This window comes from Brugia malayi, assembly GCF_000002995.4.
Source record: "Brugia malayi strain FR3 genome assembly, contig: Bm_v4_ChrX_scaffold_001, whole genome shotgun sequence".
Lineage (NCBI taxonomy): Eukaryota > Metazoa > Nematoda > Chromadorea > Rhabditida > Onchocercidae > Brugia > Brugia malayi.
The window spans coordinates 680,058-694,400 of record NW_025062479.1 but is presented as its reverse complement, the minus strand read 5'-3'; the positions used below and the strand labels follow the sequence as shown (position 1 = coordinate 694,400).

The following is a 14,343-nucleotide window of genomic DNA, read 5'->3' as shown; positions in this document are numbered from 1 at the left end:
GTGGAATTATCAAACATTTTATCAAAGTTAAAGTTTATATATTAATTGAGTGAATGAAAGAAGGAAAGAAAAGTAAAGCTTACAACTTTTTAACATATTATTATCCAAATTATCGCTCTAAATTAGTACGAAAAGCAAAAAAATTCCACATTTACTATGTGCGAGAAAGCAGTAATTATATTTCAAAGATTTGTAATTTAAAAATTTGAATTGCTAAATTTAAAAAATTCACTGAAATGAAAAACATGCAAAATCAATTCAAGCTAAGTCTTTCATCCTATAAACAATGAATGTGTGAATTACTTTCGCCATTTCCTTTAGTCTCTAGAAAATAGTAATTATATTTCAAACATTTGTAATTCAAAATTTTGAATTGTTAAGTTAAAAAGATAGTACAGCTCATCAAACAGTTACCACAAAAAGTTTTAAGTCGAACAAAGTTCATTTGATAAAATTTGCCGAGAAAAAGAAAAAAAAAATGTATCAAATTAAATCTGTTATTCATTGTCACATTAAAATGATTAATTGACAAATTTTGTTGTGACACAACTAATTAGCAAACATTTGAGACGAACATAATTGATACCATATGTATCATTTTAAAACTCATAGCACTTACAAACATGAAAACTTTAACTCCATTCCTTGCTATTAACAATTAGCCTAGTTAAATTTCAATACCTTAAAGTGAAATTTGACTAGAGAACTCGAGACTGGAAACACTAACAAAAGTTAAATTGTACCTTTAATCATCTGTTATATCCTTGTTTAACTACCATGTATGAACTACCACTCATAGATTAAAGTAAACAGAATGCTACAACATTGATATATCCCCTCCAGATAGCATATTTAATTAACGGGACAAGGTTACTCATCCAACCATTCGATGGTCACCAAAACTGCCAGCCAGTGTCGCTCGCTGTGTTAGTACGAAATGCCACCAACGAAGTTCGTTTGTTTGCAAAACAGTGCATTTCCTTGTTGCAACACTCATTGAAATCGTCGTGGGTGGTTTAATTAGTGTGGCATCGAGACGCGTAGCCATTTGCGAATGTCTGCGATATATTTGTTTACGATTTTGCATTGACCTCTGCTGGACCACCCACGATGCTTCGTTTTCAGTTTCTGTTACTGCAACGGTTACTTACACACCAGCAGCCATCACAGTGGATTTCGTTTACATCAAATGCGATCAGTACTATTCCATGCATTTTTGCAACTGCACAATCATCACTGCATGTAATTTGTTTTGTTTTGCGTACATTTGAAATTGATGAAATGAATTTTGTCTCATCATAGCTCTGCAGGGAAATTTATAAAATTCATAAATATTATTAACATTTTAAATTGTGGTATTTCCTTATATGATAACCTTTTCATAGAAAGTTTGCGCTTTTAAAAGGATTTTTTGATGATATATGCATCGTATTATTGAAAATTATAATTATAATAACTAGCACATGTTACAATGTTGTTAAATGTTATGCATTTCGATGGAATATTTAAATGAATAGACAAAATATGTGAATCATAAATTTGAAAGTGTTATCATTTTTACATGAATCAAATAAATTTTACACTTTTAAACTATTATTTTAACAATAAATACAATAATTACTTATAGTATTATCCTTAATATGAAATTGTCCTAATTTGAAATTATGAATTGTGACTGGGATAGAAATGTGACTCGAAGTTGAAAGAAATTATGAGTGCTAAATTCATAAAGAGTTCAAACTGAGTGTGTTTTCTCTTTTCTTTTCTTTTTTTGCATGAGACTGATAAATTGTTCTATAATTTCTTCAATTACATCTTTACATATCATTGAAAACATCGAGTATCGCAATTTAACAATAGGTAACATCAGGTAATAGTTTTGGATCACAGAATAATCGTGAAACACTCTCTTTAACTTTAACTTTAATTTATCGTTTCGATTTATTCGTCCCAAATAACAGAAAGTTTAAATTTCATTTTTGGATAAAATTTTCCTTATTTCTATTGAACTAAAATTAATATTTTTTGAAATCAATTCGTCTTTTCTGCTGAATTCTAAAATACATCAGTCAGGTCGATCTCAAATTTTGATTAGCAAAATTATGCAAAATGTCGGGGTGTGATGCAAGAAGTAGCGAACGATCTAAGTAGTACTGTTTTGCTCTCTCAAATTAAATATAACTTTGACGTTATTCAATCAAAACATCTGCGACACACTAAAACCTATTACAAACTACCGATCCTTATTACATTTCAAAAACGAGTTCTCTAAACTTGTATCAAATACTGATTGCTGATAATAATAATAATAATAATAACAGTAATAAATAATAGCAAATAATGATGAGGTTTGCGAAAAAATTTAAAATCCGAATACCACACCAAATGTATTTTACTTCTTCCCAAATCCAATTATTTAAGGTATTGAAATTTTTGAAAATTAAAATATCCTCTTTTGAATTCTTTTTAGAAAAAATGAATCAGTAAGATAAAAGAGAAGAAATTCAGACCGAAAAATCAAAATAATTGTCCAAAGAATGATGATGCTTAAAAAATTTCTTTTCTTCCTTTTTTCCATTGTCGCAACCGTATGCTATTAATTTTACTTCTTCCTGTCTGAATAATTTTGCAAAAAGGTAAGCGATCGAATTGTGTATAATCGATTGTTTCAAACAGCTTTCAATGAAATATTTGTTGACACTTAATACATCAACTATGTCAATTCAATGATATGAATTCAATGCAATATTGCATACACATATAAACGTATGAACACATATATTTTGATAATATCTGTTAAAAATTAAGTTAAAATCAATTGTTCTGCATCAGATGTTTAATTTCATATTTTGTTTTTATCAAATAATTATTGTATATTTTTGAGTAAAAATTCTATAGAAACTCTATTGTAATAATAAAAAATGAGGCATCGCTGCTATCAAAATTAGTTGTTCCGAGATATTTTCTTGTTTTTTTACTAATTGTTCCAACAGAATTTGATGAGAAATCGAACATTAACCGAGATGGACGAGTTAGAATGGAAAGCGAAGAGAATTAAAGAGGAAATGGAAAGAAATAAAAAATTATTAACTTTGTTGTTATTTGTTATACTCTTTCGTTACTTCTCTTATTTCTCTTCTCAGAGTTTTCAGACAGTGACAGTACTCAGATTTTAAACTTCAAAATTAACATCACAAAATCAAATAGTTTTGTTTGTTTCTAACATTACTTCTTCCCATTCCATATCTAACTCTTAGCTTATCACATAGCAGCAATCAGTCAGGTAAGACTTGAAATCTAATTACATCAAAACCGAAATGCAGTACTGCATGAATTTAAATAATTGTAAAATAACATTGTCGCCATAATAATAATAATAATTTATAAATAATAATAATGATAATAATAATAAATTTACTTTTCCATTCACCAGTTTGTCTTTATTTTCCAGTTATATTCTAGTAACAAACTTATTGACAAAAGCTTCAATAACAATGAAATTAGGTAAGAATTCTTTTCCATTTTCTCATGCCATGCAAAATGGAAGTTTGCACTAGTCTACCTGACATTTCTTGCCGGAACTTAGTTATGCTATTTTGCATAACTAAGTTCCGGCAAGAAATATATGCTATTTTGCAGTTTGCATGTTTAAGTTTGCTAAAGTATATCGGTTAGGACAATTTGTTTGTACTACTGGAAGAAGACAAAGAAGGTTAGTGCTTTGAACGAATGAATTTAAAAAGGTTTTGAATCTTTTTTTAAACTACCTGCTAACACAATGCTAAGTTTTGAAAGCATTTCTTCAACGAATAATTGAAATTGCTGTTGGAAGTATCTTTATGAATATTCACTCAATTTTTTGAAGCAAAAATAGGTTAATTTTATATTGCACATTTTTTAGGACAGAAACAAGCCTAGTATATAGCAGACTTATCCGTAATTTCTGCTGAACAAGATGGCAAATTTGGTGACAATTTACGTCCTTTCATTTTTGATGGTGTAAAAGTTATCCAATACTTGGAATTCTGGAGTGGGAAATCCTGAAACGAGTAGATCAACCACTATAAAAACATGTAATTGGTTGAAAAGCTTATACTTTAATTTGATCTTAGGCATTTGACTGTTCCCGCATTTTCTGATCCTTATGAATAATGCAACCGGGAATGTCGTCTTTCTCGTCAATCGATGCTTTTTGTAAAGTTGACATTCTTTAAGCTGTATGGATCAACACAATGCTTTTTTTTTTTTCGTGACTGGTTACGAATATGTTCTGGTCTCTACGGCTTATAAAGTATGTATTTGAATTTATTTTATCAGTTAAATGCCAGATATATCGTAATTAGTGGTGAATAGACAGACTTTTCGCTTTGATAGTAAATCTGCTGACAAAGTTTTCTTCTTAGTAGATTGAATTTTAATTTAAAAATTTTAAATAAAATAAGACGAGAAATTGAGCATATCATTGCTGCTAGTTATGTAGAAAAATGATATATTAATTAACATACAGTGATAAACAGTCTATCTGTTTATCTTATCTATCTTGTATACTTCACATTGGGAATGAAATTTCTTAATCAAAAATTTTTATTTAAAAAAGAAGTCTTAATTTTTGCTTTATGAATGCAGCAAAAATTGTTGGTCCATTGGCAGTTTAAAATAATTTTACAGTTTGCTGAATAAATCTCATATGACAACAAATTTGAGTACTTAGAATTAAACTTATGTATTAGTTTTATCAATAATTTTTTTGATTATATCGTCTTAAAAACTTTTCAGTTTTTAAATTTAAAAATTTTCGTTTTGACATTTATTGTTAGCTATATTTCTTTTTTTTTTTTTTTTGTTCACATATCTTCGTTACTTGCTTCATACTGTTTAAAAAAAAAAAAAAATTAATTTTGAATATAATTAGATGTAGTTGCTTTTGTTTACAGAATTTTAGCTTACTGATTCATTTATTTTTTAGAAGCTAATGCTAACAAGTAGGAATGCAACAATATTAAATTTATCCTAATTTCAACAAATTCCGAAATTGAATAAAAAAGGTTTGAAACATGAAAAAAATTAAATTGAACCTTTTTTTGATTATAAATGTGATCAAATAATTCATTACAGTGACATTAATGTCACCTGCATTTCAGTATGATAATTATGTTATAGTAATTAAAGTATTGCACTGATTTAGGTGTGAAAAAATGTTGAGCTATTATTTTGAAAGATAAAATAATAAGATTTAAATAGTTACTTGCAAATTTTTATTTATCTGATCAAAATTATAATGCCTTCTAAAACATAAAATATCACCGATATAGTAAAACCAAAAAATTATAATCAGACAATAACAAACAGAAAGGTTATTTAAGGAGTGAAATCGAGTTATTACAATCATTTTCGGTGTAATTTGTACTAGTGCAGTTGCTTGACATTATCTCTATAATAATTGTCATTTTGGTGCGACAATATCCCCTCGTCCTATTGTCTCTAAACAAAGTGGGAGTGTTTTGTTTGTTGTGTATTGTTAACGTAAACTATCCCTCTTAATTCTATTTTAATTTTCTTTTCTTTTTCTTTTTTTTTTTTTTTTTTTTTTTTTTTTGATTTTCAAGAGATATTAGCAATTAGCAAGATAAAACAAATCATTAATCAATTAACAACAGTTATTTGCCAGTAGAATAAATATTTTCGGTAAAAAATGTAAAATTATAAATTTGAAAATTAACCAATATTTAAATTCCTCACCGTAAATACCTCACTTTTAGCTTTTATTTCCTTTTTGAAAAATTTCAAACAAAATGGAGGTTGACGAAAATTCATCGGAAGAGCCAATGAGTATTGAAAGAAATGAAAAAGATGGTTAGAACTATATGGATCAAATTTTCATATCCTATTTCATTTCATTTCATTGTTTCGTCTTTTTGAATGCATCTTAATATCGCCAAAAAATTTTACAATCAGTCAAAAGTTAATTTATACATTAAAAAAGCGTTAAAAAAACACAGACGCACACACACACATTACACATTAAAAAAGCGACGAGTTTTTTAAAGTCTAAAATTTACAAATTTCAAAGGTTTATAAATGATTGCTTAATTAAGTGTAAAAGCCAAATAAGATAAGACTGAATCTATGACAAAAGTGTGACCATTTACTGAAAATGTGTTCGCGAACTTCTTAAGCATAAAGTAAAATAAGCATTCAGCACCTTTTTCAAGGTCAAGAAATAGGATTTAACCCGATGATAACTCGATTTATATATATGCGTTTGTGTGTATGTGTATGTGTGAAGCAATTATATATATAATCGATATGCTTTATTATTTCAATTTGTCACTGATATATTTTATCATTTCATTCATGTTTAATAATTGTAATATCTGATAAGGAAGAGAGTCATTTTGTAGTCTTACTAGTTAGATAGGTAGTGAAATTTAAAGCTATTATTGATTGAATGGCAATAAACTTCAGTAATACTTTCACTTTTGTCATTTAAATTTCATACCTGAAACGACCAAATAGTTAAAAAAAAAAAAACATATTTTGTCACTAATTTTATTGATGAAAGAAATGTCAGTGATAATGCATTCTAAAGTAATATCAAGTTATTCGATTAAAATATAATTTTCTTTCGCTTTTTCTTTTTTTCTTCAGAACCAGATACAACTGAAGAAGAATGGGATATTTTTAATGAGTATGGTCAACTAGAGAAAATTAGCGAAGGTCTAAATTTGTTTCATATGTTCAATAATTTATTTCGATTTTTTAATATCACTGTAAATTTCCATATATAAATTTTTTTTTTTTTTAAAAAATGCTGTTAGGTGCATATGGTATCGTTTACAAGGCTATTGATTTGCAATCGCAAGAAACGGTGGCAATAAAAATGATTCATTTCGAAAACGAGGAAGATGGTATCCCGGTTACATCTTTGCGGGAAATTTCATTGCTCCGTGAACTAAAACATCCAAACATTGTTCGGTGAGTTCTCTTATCTTTTTTTTTTTTTTTTTTTCTTTCTTTCACTTATATTTTTGAAATAAAAAATTGTATAGAAAGTGTTTTGGTGACATTTTTTATGGTATTACATTACTAATTAATTTAATTGTTAATAGTATATTTTGCATTTTTTAGATAATTTTCTAGTAGATCCGTATATCATAAGAAAATAAATTTTTAAATGTTATTTGAAATTTTAGTCTTGGACGAGTTATTCTGGACGTATCGTGCATATTCCTGGTTTTCGAATACATTAGCATGGATTTGCGTGATTACATTAACTCACTTCCGGACGGTGTAACAATGAGCACAATAGAGGTTCTTGCTTCATCTTTTTTTTTAAAAAAAATCATATGTAATTTTCAATGATAAAGTTTGATTTCATCATAAAGCTGTCGTCTTGAAATTTCTAAATGTTTTAGCAAAAAACTTTTTTGTATCAAATTTTGCGAGGCGTTTGCCACTGCCATGAGCGCCGCATTATGCATCGCGATTTAAAGCCACAAAATCTGCTGGTTAGCTCCGAGGGAATTATAAAACTTGCTGACTTCGGTCTCGCACGAGCAGTTAGTGTTCCAATGCGAGCCTATACTCATGAAGTAAATTTGTTCGCATTTTCTAACAAATCAGATCATTCAAGAGTGATTAATCTGATTGATTAACTGATTTCAAATGTAGTTGAGAATATGTGTTGTTTGAACTTTTTGCTTTTAAATCTATTCTAATATTCTCAAGTAAACACAACACTTCATTGAATCACTGTATTAAAAAAAAAAAAAAAAATCAGAACTGAGAATTGATAGATCATGAAAATTATTTCTTATCGGATATCAATAGCTACAAAATGTCAATGATTATGAATTATTTCACTGATACTATTTTCTCTAAAGTTTCAATCATTACGATTTGCTGTTTATTAAATAGATCGCCACCTTATGGTATCGGCCACCGGAGATACTACTTGGTGAGAATCGATATTCGTTTGGAGTTGATATATGGAGTGTCGGATGTATATTTGCTGAAATGGCTGCGAGAACACCTCTTTTTAAGGGTGACTCAGAAATCACTCAGCTATTTTCTATTTTTAGGTTTGTCATCTATCTACAGGTATATCGTTCCTTCATCTTTGTTGCTATTTTTCACTGTTGGCATTTTCAGCATAATGTCAACTCCAACCGAAGATAACTGGCATGGAGTATCGCAGTTACCAAATTATCATGATACTTTCCCTCAATGGAAAAGATGTTGTCTGGACAAGGCATTGCACAGATGCATGGACTCTGAGGGTTTGAAAATCTTGAAGGTTCGAAGTGTTTTTTTTTTTGCAACTCTAAATTTAGGAAATTTAAAAATGGAAAAAATGATAACTGTTTGAATTACAGGCAATGATAAAATATAATCCGGCGGAACGAATTTCGGCCAAAGAACTTTTAAAAAATCCATATTTCAATGATATCGACTGGGAAAAACTGACAGCAGCTGGTTATGATAATGCTATAAAACTCTATGAAAACTACTAACTCTGATCTAATCTCATCTACTATTCCAGAGTTATTCAGCTAATCATTTCCATCTGTTTTTTTCATTCTGCAAATATTTGTACAATTAAATATATGGATTTTAAATTGATATGATATGTTTAAATGTGGATGTGATACACCTCTTGGTAGATAATTATTAAAACACGTTTTCTTCCAATAAATTATTTAATTTATCATCATTTTTACAGAAAATCTCATGTGCAAAAGCTCAAGTTCAAGATCCTAAAATCAAATTGAATTGCAGAAGAAATTTTTCAAAAAGCAAAATAAGTTGAGCTGCAGAAGAAATCATTCAAAAATCCTGAATGGATTTTTGAATGATTTTCAATAATTAGCATAAAGGAGCTAATTAAATTCTGAAGAGATAATAGCCATATAGTTCTAATGATGTTTTACTTTTCTATTCATAAAAATTTGCTATTTCTGGAGCATATTTTCATCGTAAAATTAAATCAGCAAATTTTTTGGAAGGAGATCATCTCAACTACAATTGTCAAATGATTCAAATCCGAATAGCTACAAAAAGTTGTAAAAAATTATAATTTTTGATATTTACGTGGACCTATTCTAGCAGGCAAAATGAATAAATAGCTTTTTTTTTTTTTTTTTTTTTTTTGTTAGCCTAAACAGAGTGAAAACCAAGTGCTCTGCTAGGCTTTATTGTGAATAACTTAAATTCATCCTACTTCCAACCTGAAAAAGAATACTTTAAGAGATAAAGAAGTATTATGGCGGTGTAGGAATTGCCGTAAATTGAAATCAGCTTATCATTGTATAGTAGAAACGAAACGAATAGATTTAAGTTTGAGAGAAACAAACTGGTGAATGAATTTTATACGACATTGAAATATGATAGAAATGAAATTTAGAAGGTTCTTTTGATTAACAATGTCTCCTTCAGAAAAGGAAGAAGGTGAGAGGGAGAAAATGATAAGTAACACACATTCAGTTATCTCTTAACAAAGATATCAAATCTCACTAACAATGCTCATAGATACTAATCATAGCAATTAGATGAATTTCGAAAGAAAATAAACAATGAAATACTAATTTTCACTTTGTAATTTTTGATTAATAACAAAAGAGAAAGTTTGATGGCAGAAGAGAAGAGATAAGATGAAAATTGAATTTCAAATGCTTAATCTTTCGTCCTTTTTGGCCAATGAATAGTTTCATCCTAGACTATGTATGCTTTATAGAATAAATGATTTAAGACAGTATGCGCCTAGTTAAAAGTAAAGCATTTTATATTAGAAATTTTATTATTATCTAAAATTTTCAATTCATGACGCGTGAATTACGTGAAACTGACAAAACAAATGGACATTCTCGAAGTAGTAAAATTTATGAGAAATCATCAATAGACTCAAAATAGTTATATTCAATTCAACATTCACTATACTTCAATATTAGAAGAAAAAATCATTTCAATCATTAATGTAAATAAATTTTAAAAGATCAAAAATTTTTATTTCAGTGTATTATTTGAAATTAATTTTATATATTTGATTAAAGCATCAAATTTCATTTGTTCGATGTATAAGAAATTTCATTCATTTAATTATCAAATAAAATTTGAATTACAATATAAAAACATTACCAACATTGTTATTTTAGGTTACGTGATAGATTAAAGATGAATTATTCGATCATCTCTCCCTCCCCTACCCTTGCTCATTCTCCATTGCATAATCGCTCGTCCCTTCCCTCTCCTAAATCATTTCAAATTATCATTTACCCATCCATCTACCTACCCACCCTATCTTCATTACCGTATCCCACCCACGCGTCTATCATAAATCTGATAGCATTTGGGGAGCAAAAGGGCATTATTTGTAAAAGTCACGTAGTCTCGAGGACTGCTTGCGCCTTCTCCTGCCCTCCACCTCCGCCTCACCCTCATCAGCCCATTTCATTCATTCCTTCCTTCCTTCCTTGCTCGTGCGCTTCCCTACTTACCGTCAATTTATATATTCAATCCTTATTAATTTATATAATAATTACCCTATGTCCAATACGTCCACGTAAACACGTGCGACACTTTGCATTCATACCTGGAACGTATGCATTGGTATGAATTAGCTTGTGTGTGAATATAGAAATGAGTATGAATATTATAATATTATCCTTATGATTTGCTATAATAACTAATGCTTGTAACTTACGTATTCTACGTATAGCACAAGTAATCTAGTTCGTCCTGTTTCCAGATATTTTTTTCCTAATTATATTTGTCTTCATGAAAACACCTGAATTATATGTCATGAAGAATTCACAAACCAATCACTTTTTTCGAAAGTTGCATTTGTGATTTACTAATCTATTAGCTGGAACAAATATATTTCTAATAGAATCATTGCCATCATTTAGTTATATTTTTCTCCTTTTTTGTTTACAATTAATCGTTGTAACTAACTGAGCTGCTGTTATATTGTAAAGGTAGAATACATGTAATATATAATTATATTATGCTTTTGCAGTAATTTTAGAACTTTTTTAACATGAAAATGTAATGCACAGTTACAGAACTGGAATTAAACAGAACGATGGATAGAACTGCTTTGGATAGATACGAACGGACTGAAATCCTTGGTGAAGGTAATGAAGAATATATCATGTTAAGATCATAGGGAGCAGTTTATGAATTTGAAGTCCTGAGAAAAAAAATAAAAATTAAGCATTTTTCATTTTTTCTCTACTGCTAGGATCGTTTGGTATCGTTTACAAAGGATTTGAGAAGAGCACAGGTGATTTGGTAGCAATGAAGAAGATGCGCTTGAGACATGCTTCGGAAGGTGTTCCGGGTACGGCTCTTCGTGAAATGACGTTGCTTAAAAGACTAAAACATCCCAACATCGTTTCGTACGTCTTTTTTTTTGTTTCTATTTAAAGCTTTTCGAATATATAATTTATTGACCATTAAATTACTGGAAGTTAAAAAGTGAATGTAAAAGGATCTTGTGCCATAATTTGATTGTTGTGAAAATACTTATTATTCCAAGTATATTATTGATAATGAGAAAATCATTTGTTTCATATAGTTCTTCCAATTCAATGTTGCTAACATACTGTAGTACATTTTGACCAAAGTTTGATTGATTTTAGTTTGAAAGAAGTGATTCTGGACGAACGACTGGTTTACTTGATATTTGAATACCTTAGTATGGATTTAAAAAAATGCATTGACAAAATTCCTTATGAAGAACTAATGAATAAAAATGAGGTTGGTATACTTACGTTCTTACAGACAACATTCTGTAGTTCCGCAAATTATTCCTTCTTAAAGCACAAATTTTTAGTGGCTTAAAAAATTTTTAAAAAAATTATTAATATTATTCGTTGCAGCTAAAGTCGTACTTGTACCAAATTTTGCAAGGTATCTGTTTCTGTCACCAGCGTAATGTTCTCCATCGTGATTTAAAACCACAGAATTTGCTGGTTGACGGAAAAGGTTGCCTCAAGATTGCTGATTTTGGTCTCGCAAGAGAATTGGAGTTTGCAGAAAGAAGATACACTGATGTGGTCAAATTTTTTCAACTTTATTTTTTCTATTTCAGCACTCCAAAAATTGCGCAACATCTCAATGTTTTTTTTTTTTTTTTTTTTCAAGAAGATATGTTGCCCAGATCTTTAAAACAGTTGTTAGAATTTATATTATTTGCAGAATTTCTGCATTGCAATTTATTTGATAAACTTAGTCTATAGGTGGTCACTTTATGGTATCGACCACCAGAAATACTGTTCGGTTGTACCAATTATTCGATGGCAGTTGACATTTGGAGCATCGGGTGCATTTTTGCTGAAATGGCCATGAAAACAGCTCTCTTTAGGGGTGATTCGGAAATCGATCAGATTTTCCGTATTTTCAGGTTTGTTTATCATATTAATTTAACATCCATATTCAATTATGATGCTTCATTATTGAAATCTTCAGTATACTGTCAACTCCGAAACAGGAACTAGAGAGTGGTGTGTTAAAAATGCCGCGATTTCTAAGATCATATCCGGTGTACGAAAAAAACATACTTTCGAAAATTCTTGCTAGCTACATGGACGAAGAAGGAATCAAGATCTTGAAGGTATGGAAAGCTCATCCCACGTTTCAGAAATTTTGTAGTTCTATAAAAGTTGGTTGGTAACTGTTTAAGATACAAAAGTTTTCTACTAAAATTCTAAAATCTATAAGTACATTTCCATTACTATTATGTTCTTTGCAGACAATGCTTACTTACAATCCGAGAGAGCGGGTCTCAGCAAAGGCACTGTTAAAGAATCCGTACTTCAACGACGTCGACCGGTCGAAACTTCCAGCGGGGAATTATGACGGATCTGCTGTACCACCTCGTCTCTGGTTTTAATTTTCCCATCCTTTTCTGCACTGATCGTTCTTTTATTTTTCTGGTTCTAATAATTATTGAAAACTATATATCTCAAATGTCTTAAACTTACTTTTATATGTTCAGTTTTTCCAAATTACCTAAGTAATGCATACATCATCTAAAATAAGAATTCCGCAAAGATAAAAAAATAAAAAGAAGCTGTATCAGAGTTTGAAAATTTTTTTGAACGTGTGAATTTATTTGTTAACTGTTCACTTTTTGGCATCTCGAATGTGTTTTAATTTGCTTAAAACTTTTCTGTGAATATGGAAAGAGTTCTCTGTTCAATAAAGTTTTGTTCTATAATGCGTATCAGTTAGCATGAACAAGTTTTCCATAACTCATACTAGAATCAGCTTAAATTTGAGTTGAAATTATAATCCCAATCTTTATGGAAAAGCTAACAAAAACTTAGCAGAAAGTTTTTGCGCAAACCAGATTTATGTATTTTTTAACAATCAGAAGCATTGTTATGAAGGGAGGAATATTAGGTGGTCTTAGAACTTCAAATTAAAGTTTTTGAATTATCTCTACTCGCAATGAGGTGCATTTTGCTGGCACATTTCTAAATCATTGTTACTGGATCCTCGAGCTTCAATTAGATGTTTATCATTTGTTGACAATTGATCCACTCCCTTTTTTTTTTTCTACAGATTATTTGTCAATATGCACTCGATTATAATCTGATATGGAAGCATAACATCGCTAATGAATTGAATATGTCTTGATATCTGAAACTTTATCCAATATGTTTATCATTTTAAAAAAACCACAGATTTTGAGCATTTTAAAATTTCATGCTAAATAAGCTCATCGAGGAAGATTTCAAAATTTCATATACATTTGATAGCTAATAGTATGTAATCGTAACAAAGATGGCATTACAGAATTTGTTATTTCGATCGAATTAATGCATCAATATTTTATTAAATTTTATACAAATCTGATAGCATATTTTAATGGATTTTTTAGCAAATATGATTTGATCAAAAGTTTTTAAATTAAATTTTTTTTTCTCTCCCTCGCTTCTACTACTCTCTCTTCTCTCTCTTTACCGCAATGTTTGCCATTTCTATGCAGGTAAATCATTGATTCGAAACATCAAAAAAAAAAGAATAAAGGTTTTGCACGACGAAAGTAGAAAAAAAAAAAAGAAAAGAAATGGCAGTTGTAATTAGGTCAAAATGACAAAGACAATGAATGTGTGATTCGAATGTGTTATTGACATCAAACCGAACGGAGTTAATTTTTATCAAATTTCTAGCTGAATCATCTTCGAACTAGTGTTTATTAAAATTGTTTTCGCCGACTTTTATTCTACCACCAGAAATATTCTCGTGAAATATAATGTGTGATAATGATGTATCTACTACATTTTATCACTAATTGAATGAGATTCATTAGATTAGTGATGATGCTGGCTTCTAGGA

General features: G+C 29.4%; 2 protein-coding genes across 3 annotated transcripts; both read left to right on the top strand.

Annotated features, from left to right (window-relative positions):
• Window positions 1-5,792: 5,792 nt before the first annotated feature.
• Window positions 5,793-8,513, top strand: Bm4787 (the record flags this gene model as incomplete). 2 transcript variants are annotated; one of them, XM_001896901.2, is made up of 8 exons in its annotated part: window positions 5,793-5,853; window positions 6,649-6,717; window positions 6,819-6,975; window positions 7,194-7,311; window positions 7,416-7,592; window positions 7,918-8,081; window positions 8,152-8,296; window positions 8,376-8,513. In XM_001896901.2, the coding sequence occupies 8 exons, from the start codon at window positions 5,793-5,795 to the stop codon at window positions 8,511-8,513; spliced, it is 1,029 nt and encodes a 342-aa protein (XP_001896936.1). The 2 variants fall into 2 exon arrangements, with proteins under 2 accessions (XP_001896936.1, XP_042929087.1); XM_043073153.1 differs by lacking the exons at window positions 5,793-5,853; window positions 6,649-6,717 and having other exon boundaries at window positions 6,881-6,975.
• A 2,567-nt stretch (window positions 8,514-11,080) lies between these two features.
• Window positions 11,081-12,892, top strand: Bm10147 (cell division control protein 2 homolog, putative; the record flags this gene model as incomplete). Its single annotated transcript, XM_001896902.1, has 7 exons — window positions 11,081-11,132; window positions 11,240-11,396; window positions 11,640-11,757; window positions 11,880-12,056; window positions 12,240-12,403; window positions 12,469-12,613; window positions 12,752-12,892. The coding sequence occupies 7 exons, from the start codon at window positions 11,081-11,083 to the stop codon at window positions 12,890-12,892; spliced, it is 954 nt and encodes a 317-aa protein (XP_001896937.1).
• Between the last annotated feature and the right edge of the window lie 1,451 nt (window positions 12,893-14,343).